Here is a 19452-nt window from a genome sequence, read left to right as displayed (position 1 = left end):
AATTCCTAATTTGCACATTTAATGAGATCATTTCTGTCAATTTCTTTATTTGCACATTTAATGAATTTTCCTAGTTAGGGATATATACTGGGATTTACTTTATCAAAGTTGGCAAAATATGCTATGTACATTGATGATTACACCAGGTTGAAACAATATTGAAAGTCATTTCCCATTTTCGTGTCAGCTAATTTATAATTTGCATATCTAATGAGCTTTCACAGTTTGGCATATATAGCTTGAAGGACTTGACCAAAGGCAATTATGCTTGCTATATAAAGTGGTGATACAATGACAGCAGTCAAAGAAATTAGTATTTTTATTTCAGCTAATTACATATTTGTATACTTAATGACCTTTAGAAATAATCTGTGGTGCATATTGTTTATTATGTTGATCATAAAACTTTCAGTGAAGTTGCAAACATGTGACAAAAGTTTAAATTTACACACAACTACAATATATAATGAAACACGTGAGCATTTTCAGTTCATATCTGGTTATATATATTGCAGTTATGTGTAAATTTGAACCTTTGCCACATGTTTGTAACTTCATTGAAAGTGTTATGATCAACATAACACACAATATTCACCACAGATTAATTGCAAATCCAAGTATATATTCGAAATTAGGAAAGTTCATTAAATATGCAAATTAGGAATTGACTGAAATGTTCTTATTAAATATGCAAATTAGGAATTGGCTGAAGTAAAACTGTTAAATGACTTTCAATAATGTGGTATCATAGTAGCTTTAATATACAAAGCAAGTTTCGTCAACTTTGGTCTAGTCAATACAGGTAAATATCCTTAATCAGGAAAGTTCAGTAAATATGCAAATAAGGAATTGGCCAAAGTAACAATGCTTAATGTATTCCCACTGAGGACTGGTATGAACATTTTTATAATTTATTTAATGCACAACCAGATACTAGTATTCAAGAGTCTGACCCATTTTTTGATGATGTGAAACGTTTTGTTGATGATTTTGATCCATTAGGCGACTCTGATTGTGAACATGTCGATTGTGAAGATTTGGATAAGGAAATTACGTTTGAAGAAGTCGAAAAAGCATAAATGATTTGAAAAAAGGCAAATCTCCCGGGCATGACGGCATCCCTGCCGAAATACTTAAAGATGCACCAAGAAAGTTTAAAGAAATTTTGGTAGTGTTGTTTAATAATCTACTTCACTCTGGTAATTTTCCAAGTGATTGGGCTATGGGTTTAATTGTTCCTTTGCATAAGAAAGGTGATAGAAATGAGGTCAATAATTACAGAGGAATCACACTGCTTTCATTGATTGGGAAGACATTTTCCTCAGTTATTTATAATTGTCTTACTAGATGGGTGGAGAAAAATTGTCCTCTGAGCGAAAACCAGTCTGGTTTTCGTAAAAAATATAGTACAATTGATAATATGTTTGTATTGAATACTATTGTTAACAGATATTTTTCGTTGAAAAGTCGCCTGTACTGTGTTTTTGTTGATTTCGAAAAAGCATTTGATAGCATTAACCATTATATGTTGTATTATAAATTGTTAAAAAAGGGTTTACATGGTAATTTATACAGAATATTACATTCTATGTATCAAAATATAAAAGCAAAAGTCAGAACACCGTATGGTATTACACAAACATTCAAATGTTTGTGTGGAGTACAACAAGGTTCAATTTTATCACCCCTACTTTTCGCATTGTTCATAGATGATATAGAACAGCATTTAGAACAAAGATTTGTAGGAATTCATGTTGGAATCTTGAGACTATTTCACCTTTTGTTTGCCGACGATTTGATTCTTTTTAGTTACAATGCCATAGGTCTTCAACGTCTTTTGAACGACCTATCAAGCTATGCGGCGAAATGGAAATTAAAAGTCAATATTGACAAAACCAAAGTAATGGTGTTCAGAAAAGCAGGCCGTCTGAGACGCTATGAAAAATGGTTTTATAATGGTAAAAAACTTTCAGTGGTATCAAATTTTAGTTATCTAGGTATTAAGTTTTCAAGTAGTGGCCAATGGGGCATTGCTCAAAAGACAATTGCCGAACAAGCTTGTAAAGCCATCTTTTCTTTAAAAAGAGTTCTGTCTAAATATAGTTCTGTTGACATTGTAATTTCTATGAAAATCTTTGATTGTAAAATTTTACCGATACTTATGTACGGTAGTGAAATTTGGGGTTTTCACAAAGCAGAAAACGTGGAAAGAGTACACCGTAAATTTTGCAGATATGTACTGGGATTATGTAAAAACTCATCAAATCCAACCATATACGGTGAATTGGGTAGGATTCCTTTAATTTATGGAAGATATGTTCGTATTGTAAAATATTGGTTAAAGATTTTAAAAATGGATATAAATCGTCTTGTTTACAAATGTTATATGTATGAACATGCACAAGCAGAGCTGGGACGTAACTGTCTGGCTTTACAAGTGAAACAGCTTTTATTTTCTCATGGTTTTGGTTTTGTCTGGCTTAATCCAAGTGTTGAAGACGAATTAGCTTTTATTAATACTTTAAAACAAAGATTTACTGATGTTTATATTCAGGTATGGAGGTCTGACATGGTTAGTTATTCCAAACTAGATAAGTACTGTGAATTCAAGATTAATTTTAATTGTATATCATATTTGTCAACTTTAGAGGATAATAAGTTAAGAATTGCACTTTGCAGACTTAGAACTTCTTCGCATCAGTTGAGAATTGAGACTGATCGCAAGTATGGTGTTGCAAGAAACGAGCGAATATGTTTATTTTGTAAGTTAAATGTCATCGAAGACGAATATCATTTTTGTTTAGTTTGCCCTTTTTACGATGATCTGCGCCAGAAATACATTCCTGTTTATTTTTATACAAACCATACCTATGAGAAATTCCTTCAACTTATGCAACTGGAAAGTAAACGGGTTATTTATTTTGCAAAGTATGTGTTTTTCGCAAACAAACGAAGAGAAAGATTTGTAACTAATGAATAGATTAATAGTGTTATCTTGTTCGTGTATCAAGATTTTGTATTGTAGATTTATTTATCCTCTGTGTTCCTGTGGCGATGTATACGTATTCTTTATTTATTACTGTACCATAGGCTGGAGGCCAAAGTACGAAATAAACATTATTATTATTATAACAATGCTCAATGACTTTCAATAATGTTGTATCATCGTATCTGTTGTATTCATTGTGAGTATTCTGTTGCATTCATAGAGCATTAAACCCTTGTACAACTACTTACACTCATTATCTCACAACGTGAAAATATTTTAGACATCACTCCTCAGTAAGATTTCTGTGCCCACACACTGCATCAAATCTTGAAAGGTTTATAGCCCTAGTAGAGCCCTATTTATGCACTATTCCACATTCTGTCACACATCTTTAGATTTTCTATCAATGTCTGTAAATTACACCACTGAACTGTGATGGCGCTGCATGTTTTATTGTACAGTGGTTCTTAAAATTCTGTTTGTCGTCCGCGTCCTGATAGCTTTTCAGAGAAGATTAAGAAAACAAACACAATGTTAACACAATTACAATTAAAAGTATTATTTTTTCTAAAAGAAAACAAATTAAAATTGAGCTTATGCTATTACAATTGTGTTTTTTGTCTGTGTTTGGTTTTTTCCCTGGCTAGCTGGTGGGTTTTTCAAAAATCCGAGGACGGCAAACAAAAAATTTCTTTAATTTGTATAATAACTGTGAAGATTTTTCAGTACACAGTCTTTTGATTGATTGGCAGATTAACCAGTGGACAATACATTTGAAACGAAATGTGTTGTCTCTGCCACTGCCAGTACTGCTTGTAATGAACACCTCACTGCCAATTACATTTTTTGTAACAACTTTGTGTGTTTTAAATTTTTGTATTTTTCAAAGACGAAGTATATTGGTATTAATAATAATTTCACGTACAGGCAAGATGCCAGGGTTTACAAAGGAAAGCATAGGGAAGAAACTGGGATTCTTGTACAAGTTGCCCTGGAAAGGGGGAAGAGTGATGTATAGATCACAGGGCTATTTTGTACATATGGAAAGAAGTACACGGAAAGCTAACTGCTCTCAAAATTATTGGTTTATTCAAAAGCAAGCGCTGGTATTGCAAAGAGGTTTACAAAAGCATAGGCCAATGTTTAAATCCATGGTCCTATACGCAACAGTCATGAAGTGTGGTACCTCAGCCTGGAAGGGCCTCAACGAGGAAAGTGCGAGTTCAATGTGTACCTGCATAGTGATATTTTCTTTGTCCAGGTTTGCCAGTGACCATGTACTCATGGCACATCTGACTGTAACATCAGATGATGAAACTAATCTCTTTGGATTGAGCTTCACCATAAATAATAAATGTAGGTAAGAAAATATATATGTCTCTGTACAAATAGTTTAAATGTAAACTTGTATATTAAAAGAAAGCTTTGATGGCTAGCGATTGTATTTAAAAGAGATCTGTATTGGTGTTATTAAATCCATGGTCCTACAAAACTATAATGAAATTTGGCACCTCACCCTAGAAGGGCCTCTACGAGGAAAGTACGAGTTCAATGTGTACCTGTATTCTAGTGATGGGCATAGTGATATTTTCTTTGTCCAGGTTTGCCAGTGACCATGTACTAATGGCACATCTGACTGTAACATCAGATGATGAAACTAATCTCTTTGTATTGAGCTTCACCATAAATAATAAATGTAGGTAAGAAAATATATATCTCTGCACAATACTGATCAAATGTAAACTTTAGAAATGTTCATACGTAAAAAATGTAAGATTTTGTCATGTTGCTCAATTATGTGATTTTCCAAGAGAGTTAGAATAAACGGTTGTCACTGTTTCTATAACTGGTAATCTTTTATAGTGGAAGCTGCAGACTGGATGGTGAAAGCGGCAACCGACATATGTTCAGCCACAAGTTTCCATCTCTTGTCTGGGTTCGGATCTTCATCGATTTTGAACATGGCATCCACGATGCCCGGGAAAGATGCGCTGGCGTAGCTGTTGGTGCTGCTTGGAGAATAGATAATGTGTCTGTAGAGAGAAAGATACGACTATAAACTACAATAGAATAAATGATTCGGTGTCGGTCAATTTACAGTCAGTCTAGTCACGGTCAACAAAACCTGATGTATTTTGAGATAGTCTGAAAAGTTGATTGATGTTAACTTGGATGATGTTAAGAAAGAATTCCAGTACACCTAAGGTATATTAAGTCTGAAATTGAAGACTTTTAAGTGTCAAATATTTGTTCTTCTTACCGCAAGAAGGGTCGACTTGGCAGTCCGAGCGGATCAATAAACGCCCTTTCCAATCCTATCTACTGATCATTGACAGCCCTTAGTGCTTGGGGACTGAAATAACAATACAAACGAAAATTTTAATTGGCATCTTTTCTCTGTATTATTTAATAATGAATGACTAGTATCCCTTAGTTCCCGTATCATTTTCATCCTCCCTTTGTTTTTTTATGATGAAAGCTGAATTAAACCTCATATCACGAGACAGCCTTTCTTGTCGATTCAAAGTTCTTACATTGTTTTAAAAGTAAAGCCTTTGTGGTTTCTTTTCAAACAGTACAAGTATACGGTTTCCAGATACACCATAACTGTACAGGCTGAAAACCACACTGGACTGGCTGGCAGGCTAGCGACTTTGAATATTGTAGAGGTTAAAGATCTCTCCCGTAGATAAAAGTATGTATTAAATGAAAAAATGTCAATTTAATCAGTATATGCTCTACAGGCCATTACGTGACATCTTTGCAAACGTTTTTTGACCTCTTGTTAGACCTACGATTATCCTCTGCGAATTATGTTTGCTCACATATCTGTCCCACAATTCATTCCTCACGAAATATGGTTAATTAGTTCTACAAACTTCCTTCTGTCGTGTGTATAATCTACAACGTAGTCAATTTCCTTACCTTTCCCTGTCTACTTCATCAATTCGTTCGTGTATTTCCTGCGCACTGGCGGTGAAGTTTACCACAGCAGAATCCAGAGACTCTGAAAAAGAAGTCGAATTCTCTCATCGTTACGAGAAAGTGCCTTATTCCTTTTTAAGTCGTCTACCCTTCGAACTTACGAACAAATAAACAAAATGTATTTCAAAACTTACATATATGAGCTAAGAAAATAATGCTCTTCTTTAATATAGCTGATCACAATCGTAAATTTGTTACTAGGCAAGGGTTGGATTCGAACAGATTATGTCTGTTTTTCGATGTGTTTATTACCGGAGTTTTGTGGTTCTGGATTGTAAAACACTCCAATGTCATTATTCTTATATAAGTAAATTCTGAAAGCTTTGTCACAATTTTGGAACATATTGATTTTTTGCATATTAATGTATTAATGATAAAAAAGACAAATTGAAATCTGCCCTTTTGTTATCATTCTCACCAAATGTAATCCCTTTTTTCGCCATGTCTTGTTCGTAAGCAGTCTTCAGATCATCCACAGCGTATTTCAATTGATCCGCATAGTCTTGGCAGCTGAACGGGATGATCAAGGCATCCGAGAGATCTCGCGTGATTTCAGCCAAGACACGAGACACAGCCAAGTGATAGGTGAACTCGGGGTCCATGAACTGCTCCACGATGTAAAAGGTGTCATAGGCCGTATGGTATAGCGGGTAGCTGGCTATACCTAACGCCTGCAAGAACAGAATTTCGTAAGTCTCCTTATAACATTTGTTAATCCAATCCCAACAAAGAAACACTGGCACTAGAAGTTCCATCCAAGAAGTCTTTTTTCCATCAACGAAATAAAAATGTTCTTAGTCCTTTCCACTTAATAGTCGCACAGGCTTCACCTCGTATGATTGGCATACCACTCACTCATCCCAAGCATAGATTGTCATTGTCCATTACTAAAGTTAAGAAAGTCCCTATACCCCTATTGAAAAAAAATACGAATGAGAGAACGGCTTGAGTCAGCCAAGGTTTCTTACGCACTGATTTCCATTAAAAATGGTTACATTTACAAAACTCGTGAATTCCCATTTAAACGTTTTCTGACAACTTTATACACAAGCTATACTGTCTACAGGAGCATGGATAACGGGAAGGCCAGAAACCCGGTTGTTGTTTTTGTTTATATTGCTGTTTATATTTATATCAGTCGTGTTGTTGTTGTTGTTGACCAATAAAACTAAACGAACATAACTATTGTGTTGTAAGTTGTCGTTTCAAACATAATATAGATATACAAGAAAACACTACAAGGACATTATCATTATTTGATCCGATGCAACTCTCTCTAAACGTACACTTTCTGCCCATAATCAGTCCAATTATAGGCAGAAAGTGTATCTTCTGCCCATCATTAGTCTAATTATAGGCAGAAAGTGTATCTTCTGCCCATCATTAGTCCAATTATGGGCAGAGAGTGTACGTTTGGAGAGAGTTGCATGGGGAGTTATAAACTGGAAACACACTGTCAGTGTTTTTCAAGTGGATTAAAATGCCGCAACAATTACTGATAATTGAGCAATGTACCGCCACATATTTTAGACAAGCATCGGAACACTTCACTAAATTGAACCCTTCTGAAGTATATAAAAGTTTAAACACTTTGAGATAACCAGCCCTGAACTTATATTGCCGTTCACGACCCATCTTCATAGAAAGACCATGATATGTTATGTTATGATAAATGACAATGTCGGCCAATTCCGAACTCTCTGTAGAGGCTCGCTAGCTTCTCAATCTACTCTACCATTATGTTTCCCGGTCGACCTTACCGAAATGAGCTAGTAACCAAAATCAAGGGAACGCCGCCTTAGTAACAGGCCCCGAGAAACTGCCCCCACCCAACTTGAGGTAAAGCTTTTTCGTAAAAGTATCTTCCATGTACACGACACGTCTTGGGCTTCAACTGGGCCTTACCGAGTTATAGGTGTAGCTAAGGTCCACACAAGGCACGCCGATGCGGTACATAAAAGGCGCAAAATCACTTCCAGAACCTAGGCCACTCACACTGACGATACAAAAAAATAATAGCGACGTTACTTTTTTAACCATTGAAAATATCGTCAGAAGCCACCAGGGATTACGACGCTAAATTTGCAGTGACAGACTCGAATAGTTTAAGAAGAGAGGTTGGCAGAAATTGTGTTGAAATCGCTTGAACATTCTGTGCACACTGTCGACAATGTGGCAAATTTGAGATGTGAGAGAAGCATACACGAAAAAATGGTTAACTTTTATATCTGCAATCCTTCGATACAGGGATATCTTGTATCTCTTATACATCCGGATTTTAAAACTTGGGTTTCACTCACTATGGCTTTTCAGGGTCATGAGGGTCAGCACTTCTTTCAACCATCACATCGTAAACAGTCTTCTCTGCATCGTTTGGGTCAGTCACCTAGACAGAGAGAGAATTACAGTTGACGAAAATTGGATCCGATACTTTCAATCTCACACTGTCATGAAGGGCACGCTAACTCGAGCACTGCAAGTAGTACATCAAAGACATTGGAGAAGACGTAAAAAAGTCGTAATATTTTATTCATTTTATACTATCTCGTAGAGTTCTCGAGATCAGTAATCCCGTGTCAAATCACAAAACTCTAGTAATTTAAAGTCATCTTTGTAAGTCTGTCGCTGTATTAAAATAGACTTTTCGACACCAGCTGTGTAATAGCTCTGACAACCATCACGATCCGCTGCGTCAACAGTCGTGGTAATCTGGTGCCCTACTCTCCTAAAACTCTGGTAAGGCTCACCTTTTTAGCTGCATTAAAGATTGCCTGGTAGAGAAGGGGCGATGACTTGGCTTGCAGGTACCAGTTACCAGCGAGTGCTATGTCCACGTTCAGGTAAGCTATGCTCCGAGCACCAAGGTTCTTGGCAAAATCCTACAAATACATACATATATATATATATATATATATATATATATATATATATATATATATATATATATATATATATATATATATATATATATATATATATATATATATCTGTGTGTGTGTGTTTGCGTGTGTGTGTGTGTGTGCGTGCGCGCACGTGTATGTATATATATGTGTGTACATGTATCCGTCTGTATGTCGGTCTGCATGTATGTCTGTCTGTATGTATGTTTGTGTATATGTATGTATGTATGTATGCATGTACGTATGTATTCATCTTGGGCCGTGAATGTCTCTTTCTTTACTTTCTCAACCGGCTAATTATTTATTCTTTGAGCAAATTTATCTTTCTGTAAAATTCCTTACTACCCTGATCACAAAATGTAATGGCTTTAAAATAGCTTGTCAACGAATTCAAACCTCTATCTTTAAACCAGCTGATAACAGCACACAGTTATTCCGTCAAGCTCATGGCCATATTAAAATATTGTTCCTTTCCATGCAAAGGTTAGCAAGTATGCCTCTTTCTTTGTCACGTGAAGAGACCAAAATTGCTTGAATGTTTCATGATTTGATATGATTGATTCACAGTGACTAGAATCCGCGCTGATCAAGCCATAAATATACACAAAAACCTATGTCGTCTTCTTAATTGAGGAAATATATAGGAACAGACGTAAAGCACTTCACCAGAACGACTCTCTCGAAGAGTATCGATCTTTACCTCAACCCATTCTGTGGAGCCAACCAAACCATACTCTTCTGCTCCCCATGCACAGAACAATACAGAACGTCGAGGGCGCCATTCTGTAAAAAAGACAACAAGTCAACGTTCTCACTCTTGATATCGCAATACAGCAAAAACAACCATATACTTTTTCGAACGAGGTACCCAAGTTTTCCTTCTCGCACGTTCACTGATCAGATTGCTACGGACACATATCTTGATAACTAATTAATTGCACACTATTATATCAACATGTACACGAACAATTCTTTATCCCGACAACTTTTTAGAAATGGACGTGTTATAGTAACCTCCAGACTTGACTAGTTGACCAAAAGCGCTGCTGACTTCTAACATGGTGGCAGATCCACTGGTGGCGTCGACTGCTCCGTGGACCCACGCATCGCGATGATTTCCCACAATCACGTATCGATCTGTAAGCAAATGCGCACGATACAGGAGACATTGAATCAGTTTTAAAGACGTGTACATACGAATCTAATATATATAAGAGGGTTTAGGACGGTTGTCCCAGATAACTCTTTCTTTCGTTAAAAAATAATTTGCCCATACTTCCACCGGCTTGTTGTAGAGTAACGAACATTTTATCAAAGGTGAATGCTCTTTATGATTTTTATCTCAAAACGTATTGATTTATATTTACAATTTCGCAAACAAAATAAATGACTAACATCGTGTTTGTGGTCAATGTCAATAAAAACTTTTGAAAACATGAGGGGTTGAAAGTCGTTGCTGTAGAACAAGTACTAATCCCTTTGTGTTCTCAAAGAATGATACAATTCTGAGACAAGTTCAAATCTACCTGGTTCAATAGCACCACGGATAAATCCTACGATGTTGTAAGTCCACTTCCTTTCTCTCGTTGTGTGTACATCCATCTTGACTTTTCTGAAACAGTGGTAGAATCCCAGGTAAATTGAAGGGATTGACTGTAGACCTTACCACATCTCATTGTATCTTGTGCATTACAAGCATCCACACATACATGCATCATGCATGCATACATACATACACAAAATCATGCATGCATGCATAAATGTATACACACTGACATACATGCATGAAATATGAAATAGTATAGAATCCCAGGTAAGTTGAAGGGATCGACTGTCGACCTTACCACATCTCATTGTATCTTGTGCATTACAAGCATCCACACATACATGCATTCATGCATGCATACATACATACACACAATCATGCATGCATGCATAAATGTATACACACTGACATACATGCATGCATAAATGTATAAACACTAAAATACATACATACATACATACATACATACATACATACATACATACATACATACATACATACATACATACATACATACATGCATGCATGCATGCATGCATGCATGCGTGCGTACGTACGTACGTACGTACGTACGTACGTACGTACGTATGTATTGTATTGTATTGTATTGTATTGTGTACATATTCATATCGTAGTCACACCTTTGTGTATGTATATTACCCGTGTGCCTTGTGAAAATTGACACCATCCATACCTTCCAATGTCAGCGAATCCTGGTCCAAGCTTATATTTAATGTCAAGCCCACCTTGCCAACCACTCGGCGCATCGGGACCCCTCAGTTCTCTGTGAAAGCAATCGCGAAAGTTTGTTCGTTAAAAGGCCATTAATTTTTTTGTCGCGAAAGTAGGCATCATCACAAGAAGATTAATAGAATCTCACACCCCCAAGGACCTGGGATCAGATTTCTCACACTCGTTGGGGATATTTTGTCTCACACTCGCCTGCGGCTCGTGTGAGACAAAATATCCCCAACTCGTGTGACAAATCTGATCCCAGGTCCTTGGTGTGTGAGATTCTTTTTCTCACATGACCACAAAATGCGTTAAATTCACATTGGACATGTACAACATTATCCAAAATCATGACAAGTCTGTCGTCTGCCACTGTACTTTGACCTGCTTACTTTGTAGTTCTGGTCTGTGTGTTACTCGTCGTGCCATTGGATAACATTTTTGCGCGTGGAACGATACAGTTCAGTTCAGGTGCACACATATATTGCTTTTCAAGGCCTCCAGCCCATAAGCAAGGGGGTACAACAAAGAGATACAGGTGAGAAGTATACATACAGTGTTAAGTCATACAGTACAGTAAATACACTAGTTTCTCGTAAAAAAAAGGAAAAAGAAAATCAGTTCATAGTACTGAAAAAATCGTACTGAAAACTAAACTATGGCATTTCAGTATTTTTCATAACTGATTCTCTGAGTTTGAAAGCTTTATATACAAAGTTACATAGTGATAAGATCATTGATGGATCCTTGTCACTCATAATTCTCAAAAACATTTGGAAGTGAGGATGGTTAATATCTTCTCGTGGAAAATATTGCTTTCTCAAATTCGCATATACAGGACACACAAGTAGAAAATGATACTCATCTTCTACATGAGCATACCTTACAATGCCTTGCTGAGACATCTATGTTCTGATGCCTTCCTTCCTCTATCGCGAGAGGAAGAACAGAACATCGAAAGCAAGCAAAGACCTGTCGAACATTTTGTGTACAATTTGAATAGAGATACATTTCAGGTTCAAGGAGAGACTTGAACTGTGAATAAGTACGTAGTTTGCTTTTTGATGAACAGTAACCTTTCCATTGCTGTTTCAAAATATCTGCAATTCGTGTTTCAAATGTTAAAAAGAACAACTGTTTGTCACCTATCTCTTGAGATATCCATACTTGGCCAAATCCATACGAAAATAGAATATGTTTGACTGACGTTGCCCATGTGTGTCGACCTAAACGGTCAAGATTGCACAGCATTAAATACGCTTGCCTAGGGAGTCTCCTTTGTGACATTTCAGTGAGTTTTACCCAGTAACGGATACATCGTTTTAAGGTGTGAAAAAAGACTGGCAAACGCCCACACTCTCCAACTACAGCTTCATTTGCTGTACTATTAGGTACACCCAATAGCTTTTTACACCATGCTCGTTGAACTTTTTCAATGATGTCGTAAAATTGAAATCCCCATATCTCTGATCCATAACAAAGAATTGGTAAGATCATAGCATCAAATAACTTAAAATGACATTCAAATGAAATGTATTCCAGTTTCCACCTGGCCACTGACAATAAATTCAGTGCCTTGTTAGCTTGGTTGGCAAATGTATGTACAGCTTTAGACCAGGTGTTACGTGTAGAGAGTAGAAGACCAAGATATTTGTAATACGATACAATATCGATTTCTGTATTCCCAATGTGCCATTTTTCCCAACGAGCTTTATGGCCACCTTTGCGAAATATAACAATTTTTGTCTTTTCCAGGTTAACTTTCATGCGCCATTTGATACAATATTTATGAAGAATGTCAATTAAGAACTGTAAGTTTCGTACAGAATCAGAAAAAATTACAATATCATCTGCATACAGTAAGGAGAAAAGATCGAAAATATTAACTGAATGCCCATTTGACCTGACTCCATAAACATGGAGTTTAATTCTTCGATGAATATGCTGAATAATAATGGGCTAAGAACACACCCCTGTCGTACACCAGCTGGACAATTAAAATATTCTGAAGTTAAAGTGCCAGCTCTGACACAAGACTTAATGTTATTGTACATGGAGTGAAGAATATTGAACATATTTCCCTTGACACCCAGAGTCATGGAACGATACAGACTGTTTATTATCCAATCAGAGCTCGTGTAATATTTACTGCAGAGTGTGGGACGGTTTCTGAGAGTGTGGGATCGATTTTTCCCACACTGTCGATCCCGCACTCCCAGCGGCCAGGAATGTGAGAACTGCTTGTCCCATTTATAGGTCGACAGAACAAAATTTCGATCACATTTAAAATTGCAATGATCAAATGGGACGGAAAGGCGAACGTTGCGGAGATAAGTGTGATTGATACCTTAGGAATGCAACTGCGTCGTCGTATCCGATTGGCTGAACAGGTATATCAGGTAGGTAGGTGTCTTCCATGTCTATACGTGACATATAATCTGTAAAAACAAGACGTGAAAGGTAAAGGAAACAACCCCTTCGTTGAAAAAGGTTGGGAAACAGCCGCGACAGTAAGCTCACGCTGGTATCTGTTTATTTGTTTATCTGAATAAACACCTGCCGGGAAAGCAAGTACATTTGTCATGGATTACCGTTTGAGGGATATCCTGGCGTGAGAGGGTCCCCTTTGTAGTCACTGGCGTGCAAGTTTCCACGCTGTGCGCCAGTACCCGGCAACCACCAACCATCTGGGTAGACTTTAGCCGTTGGGTCGTCACTACCGTAGTCGGCGGGATCAGAATACAGTATCAACCCGATCGCACCTCTTCCCTGAGAGTTCAGTGCCTGCAATGATCGAACGAGATAGTTGAATGCATGGTCCTTTTCTTGAAACAAGAATCCAGATTGAACCCTTTGAGCGACAAAGTCGAATTATGTCCCCTCTATAAAATAAACAGCAGTCAATTTTTCTCAGATTTTTGCCAAAATTTTTAGAAAAAAACTTAGTCAATGAAATGTGATGTCCATTTGGTCCAAAATTATCAAAAAATTACAGAAAAATTCATAAAAATTGGTAAAATTTTGCACTAAAATTTTGGCAGGAGATAATTACAGCCCTCAAAGCGGGGTTAATAAAGGTTGCGGTATAGGTACCAGATATTCGTCTTCCGAGACCACTTGTCTCTTTACGGCAACAGCTACAAGTGTTACGGCGAGTTTTTGGTCGCGTCATGGAGTGATAATAGAATTCAGGCTCGCGAGAATGCACATGATATTGCAGTGTTCGTCATTTTTGTCCCGACGATTCGAAATACAAACAGCAACTTAACAATCACCCAACTTCAATGCACTATCAATGTAATTACTGGCCTTCACTGAACCCACGACCAAAGGCGATTGTTCAGCGTGTACAATGCGGCCACTCTGACACTATACACAAATAACGGGATAGAAAGAGATTCCGTATCGAAAATCTCACCTTGTTTCCTCTGAAGATTTCACCGTATCGGGCGATGAAGATCTTTCCCGTCAGATCCAAGGGCGGTTGAAGGCTGGCCAGATAATCGAAGTCTTCAATCCTTGCGTAGTTCACATATACCAGATCCCCCTGTTGAAGGATTATGATATTTTGCATAAGTTGACAGGTGCATTTATCTTAATCGATATGAACCTAAGCAATACCTTTAGCGTTCTTCCAATAGAATTGTTTTTGATTAAACACAGTAGATAAACATAGTAAACAATAAATTTCAAAAACTAAAGGGGGTCTTCAACATTTTCTCAGTCGAAAATTGTCAAAAGATTATTGAATCGAACGTCGAAGACACAGCTGTGACTAGATCTACGCATGAAATTTCTCGGTCTTCTCATTAACAGTCGATTGCGTATCAATTGTGGTGCCGTTTCTAGTTATAGCATTCATACATCGTGGACATATATATACTTGGCGCAACCTACAGCCAAACACTCCCGACGTACACATGCAGGGCACACTCGAGATGAAGGGCCACACACAACACTTTACCTGAGCCGTTCCGATGGCTGAATACGCATTAAACTGCTTTACTATGTTCGGATTTTGATCTTCCGGTCTGAGGTTTTCCTCCATGTCAACACAGGTATAGTTATCACTGCCATCACCGTTGAGTATTTGAACCTATACATCCAATACAGAAGTTAACGAGACAAGTCATAACACATTGAGAGTAAAAAATACCTCTCTCTCTCTCTCTCTCTCTCTCTCTCTCTCTCTCTCTCTATATATATATATATATATATATATATACATATATATATATATATATATATATATATACATATATATATATACCCGTCTGCCCGGTGAGAATAAATTTTCGGGCGAGCAGGTAATATTTCACACTTCTCTTTCCGATGAACAGGTGGAAATAATTTTCGATTTATGCTTTTCTGAAATTAGAAATATTGTGTTAACTCTAATATATGCGGCTGTGCGAGAGTTACCACAGACTGATCCAATGGATAAGAATTGTGAATTTAGTTTTAGTGTGTCAGATAATTTCAACTCTTGATCTCGCTTGACTAAAGGGGTCTTCAGAAATAGTCGCACCTAGAAAGTATATTCTCAGCGGAGGACGTGCGAAAGGCGTGCTTCCTGTGCAAAATCACTTTTGTCGGTACACTGAATATAAACAGGTAAAATGCGCATAATCTTCGAAATATTTTTATTTCCGAGAGTAATTTTGTTCATGTTGTCTGTATTTTGTCCCTCTGTGAAGTTTGATTTTTCCTTTTAATGGGGAGCCCTGCCATGCCCAAGCTTCAAAAACATGATGTCTCTCAGAGCACCCGAAGACGACAATCGAACGCAACCCTGGCGGGGGGAGAGGATGATTGTGATCGCGTACATGCACAGAATAGAATGTCTTGCACACGTTCATTCAGTCCTGCGTCTGATAAACTAAGCCGGGAGCAATATTGTCGGGAGTCAGGCTACTACTAAAGTTATCATTCACCTTATTTGGGTTTGTGTCGTCTGGATAGGATAGCAGGACGTGGTACGGGTATATTGTAGCCGAGTCTAAGCCTTGGTCTAGCCATTTCTGTTGGATGTACTCGGCCGTTTCAAAATCTTCTGGTGTGCCCGCAAGGTGAGGTTTGCTCGATATATCACTGAGATAAGATAGGTAAATGTTATTAATGCCATAATGGACCCCCTCCCCCGGACCACAATGGATGGAACGAAACTTTGCAAAGCAAATAAAATAAAATACGAAGATTGCTTGAGTCCTTTATGGGCCCGGAGGGGGTACATGTCGGGGGTACATGATTGCTATTATTTTATAGTTTTGGCTATGTCAGGGACTTTGTAGATGAAGAAAATATCCGAGGCCACAATACAGGAAAATCGGATATATTATAAGTAATGAGTTGGAGATGACGTCACAAAATTCACTGGTATTGACAAAGGTCACATATACCTATGAAGGTTATACTAATGCATGTGGCGCGCTGCAAAAGATAGAAGGGTGACATACAAAAGTTTGAAACACTGGTAAAAAGATTCCATCACGATCGCTCGATGGACTTTGAGTGAGAACTGATGAGCGCGTTAAAGGTCCACAACACTAAACAATAAGTAAAGCATCTTTATCACATCTTTTCCTGACTAACGATGTCGAATCATCTACAATAATATGCTGCCACACCCTAATCCTGCCGGTTACTATGATACGAGTACTTTGTGACGTCACGGTGTTTCTTCGGTGTACATGTCGTACACTTTACTAATGTTAATATTTGATACCTGTTGAAGGATAAATGCAAATGTTTCAGCGAGCAGAAGATTGGCGACGTGAACAACTCTTCAGCACTTCCTTTTAACCCTTTGAGCGCCAAAGTCAATTTTTGTCACCTTGATAAAATATACCCCAGTCAATTTTTTCAGATTTTTGCCAAAATTTTGATTAAAAAAAGTAGCCAACGAAATGTGTTGTCGACTTCGTTAAAAATTATTAAAAAAATTACAGGAAAATTCATAAAAAATTGTAAAATGTTGCACTAAAATTTTGGTGGGAAAAAATATGGCACTCAAAAGGTTAAAATACGTCCCTAACTTGAAGGCTAGAGCGCGTGATAGCTACTGATTGCAATATAGTCTGGTTCCCTGACCCATTTCCCCGGTAGAGGGCGTGGGGAAATCTCTACCGGGGAAATGGGTCAGGGAACCAGACTAATTGCAATACAGTCTTACGTGCACATGCGCGAATCTGAAACCGAAGTATATATGAAAAAATACTTGTTATAGGGTATTTGAACTTTTGCTATAGCTTTCCTTAAAGTTCAGGACTCGAAATTAGCGGTAGTCCCGCGTCCACAGACTACCAACTTTCCCTGGGGCTACCAAAACGAATGAAATGGTAGCCCACACGGACTACCAAAGCCTGGGGCATGAAATTACTTAGTGGGCGACATGATGTTGATCGCTGTGAGATGACCAACGCTCATACAGTCAACCACGGTTTTGTGGAGGGACCGTGAGTCAACCCAGATGGACACAGAAAGGACATGTCGACTTTGTTGCGTCAAACTTTCAATAATATATAATTATCTGGCCAATGAAAATTCATTTTCATAATTATTTAATCACAATTCATCAATCACAATTGAACACCAAATTATTCAAACTGCAAAGAAAAAGCTGTCGGGCCATCCACAAATTTCGCTTTCCAAAGTGTACGAGATTATCCCATGATATGGTTGGGAAATATAGTCAAAATTGCGACGAAAGTATTAGGAACATGACTGTACCAAGTTGTCATCCTGAAATTCATAGCCAATCTATTTTTAGCCATGTTATGTTTACACATGCTGAGTGAAAAGTCGTTGTCATTGCGAACATCAAAATTTGCATATAAGGTCTGCGTATGTGTGAATAGACCGGTCGTCTAACTTTCAGGCGTCACACCAAATTATTCAAACTGCAAAGAAAAAACTGTCGGGCCATCCACAAATTTCGCTTTCCGAAGTGTACGAGATTATCCCATGATATGGTTGGGAAATATAGTCAAAATTGCGACGAAAGTATTAGGAACATGACTGTACCAAGTTGTCATCCTGAAATTCATAGCCAATCTATTTTTAGCCATGTTATGTTTACACATGCTGAGTGAAAAGTCGTTGTCATTGCGAACATCAAAATTTGCATATAAGGTCTGCGTATGTGTGAATAGACCGGTCGTCTAACTTTCAGGCGTCACCGTTGTCCACTACACATGCTATACCGTTCTCCTAAGGCTATGATCTGCAGGTATTGATGTCAAATGACTAGAAAATTCACTTACTGGATAGAATCATGTAAAATAAATCGTTCATTGTCTAGATATAGACAAAAATATCCTTTACGAAAAACCCTTCATTCATGCATGGGCTACCAGACCTTGTCGCTGGGCTACCAACTTCAGAAAATGGTATCCCAATCGGACTACCAGGGAAAAAAGTTAATTTCGAGCCCTGACTTAAAGAAACTATAAATCCCTCTGTTTCGAGATCAAGAATAAACTTCGGGGGTCACAGTGCAAAATGTGGTTCTAGAGAAAACGTTACCAAATATTTACCAATACTTTAAAATTAAAAAATTGAAAAAAATGAAATTATGGATTTTCACAAAATGATGCCGGTGAAATCTATTTTCTCCTCGAGCTTAAAAATAAGCCCAAACACGTTGTGAACCAAAATGGTACTGCAAAAGTTTGAGAGTCCGAAGGCACATTCTACCTCAATCGCCATATTTAATCCATATAGGCCTTAGTCTGGTATTCATGCGTAAACATTTCAAGAATCGCCGCAGCTTCATTTCCTCATTCTTTGTGACTGTGTGGCAGAGTTTACTTTGTGCATGGAGGCAGCTGCATAGTGTGTTATGCTACTTGTCTTTTAACGGGAGATTCCACAGACCAAAAAATAAAAGGATTTGCATTGTCTACGTTATCGCACGACCCAAAGTACGCTTGTTCGCTTTTACCTTGAAAACCCTCTTATATTGGCAGCTTCCATGGAGGACATGAGTTTGCTCGACACGGTTGGGTCAGCATCTTGACACGGTGTTCCACACGACGAATCTGGATCATAGTGTATTGAGAACGCGATGATATACCCGAACAGAATTCCGAAACCAAGGCCGACGGATAGTAGACAGACAACCGCGCCCGAAATTTTGATCTTGCGGTGTTTGTCGCCGATCAACGAATACCTGTCTGACGACGCCATCGCGCTGCACTGACTATATGAGTACAACTGAAAGCATGACATGCAAATGACGTGGCGCCGGGTCAGGCCCAGCTTGGTCAGAGGTCGGCACTCAGTCAGTAGGGTTTCGAGTG

The 19452-nt window shown here is 37.8% G+C and overlaps 1 protein-coding gene across 1 annotated transcript; it reads right to left on the bottom strand.

The window, feature by feature from the left end:
• Positions 1-4056: 4056 nt before the first annotated feature.
• On the bottom strand, positions 4057-19452 carry LOC139149742 (N-acetylated-alpha-linked acidic dipeptidase 2-like). The gene is made up of 17 exons (XM_070721691.1): positions 19095-19452; positions 16087-16243; positions 15117-15248; positions 14571-14699; positions 13744-13936; positions 13500-13590; positions 11115-11204; positions 10401-10486; positions 9889-10011; positions 9575-9657; positions 8722-8853; positions 8275-8360; positions 7880-7970; positions 6393-6645; positions 5915-5996; positions 5250-5342; positions 4057-5022 (listed from the first exon to the last, which is right to left on the bottom strand). Exons 1-16 carry the CDS (start codon positions 19379-19381, stop codon positions 5309-5311), a joined length of 2049 nt encoding a protein of 682 aa, XP_070577792.1. The 5' UTR covers positions 19382-19452; the 3' UTR covers positions 4057-5022; positions 5250-5308.

This window comes from Ptychodera flava, chromosome 14 (genome assembly GCF_041260155.1).
Source record: "Ptychodera flava strain L36383 chromosome 14, AS_Pfla_20210202, whole genome shotgun sequence".
Lineage (NCBI taxonomy): Eukaryota > Metazoa > Hemichordata > Enteropneusta > Ptychoderidae > Ptychodera > Ptychodera flava.
Note: the sequence above shows the minus strand (reverse complement) of the source record. Positions and strands in the feature narration are given on the sequence as shown.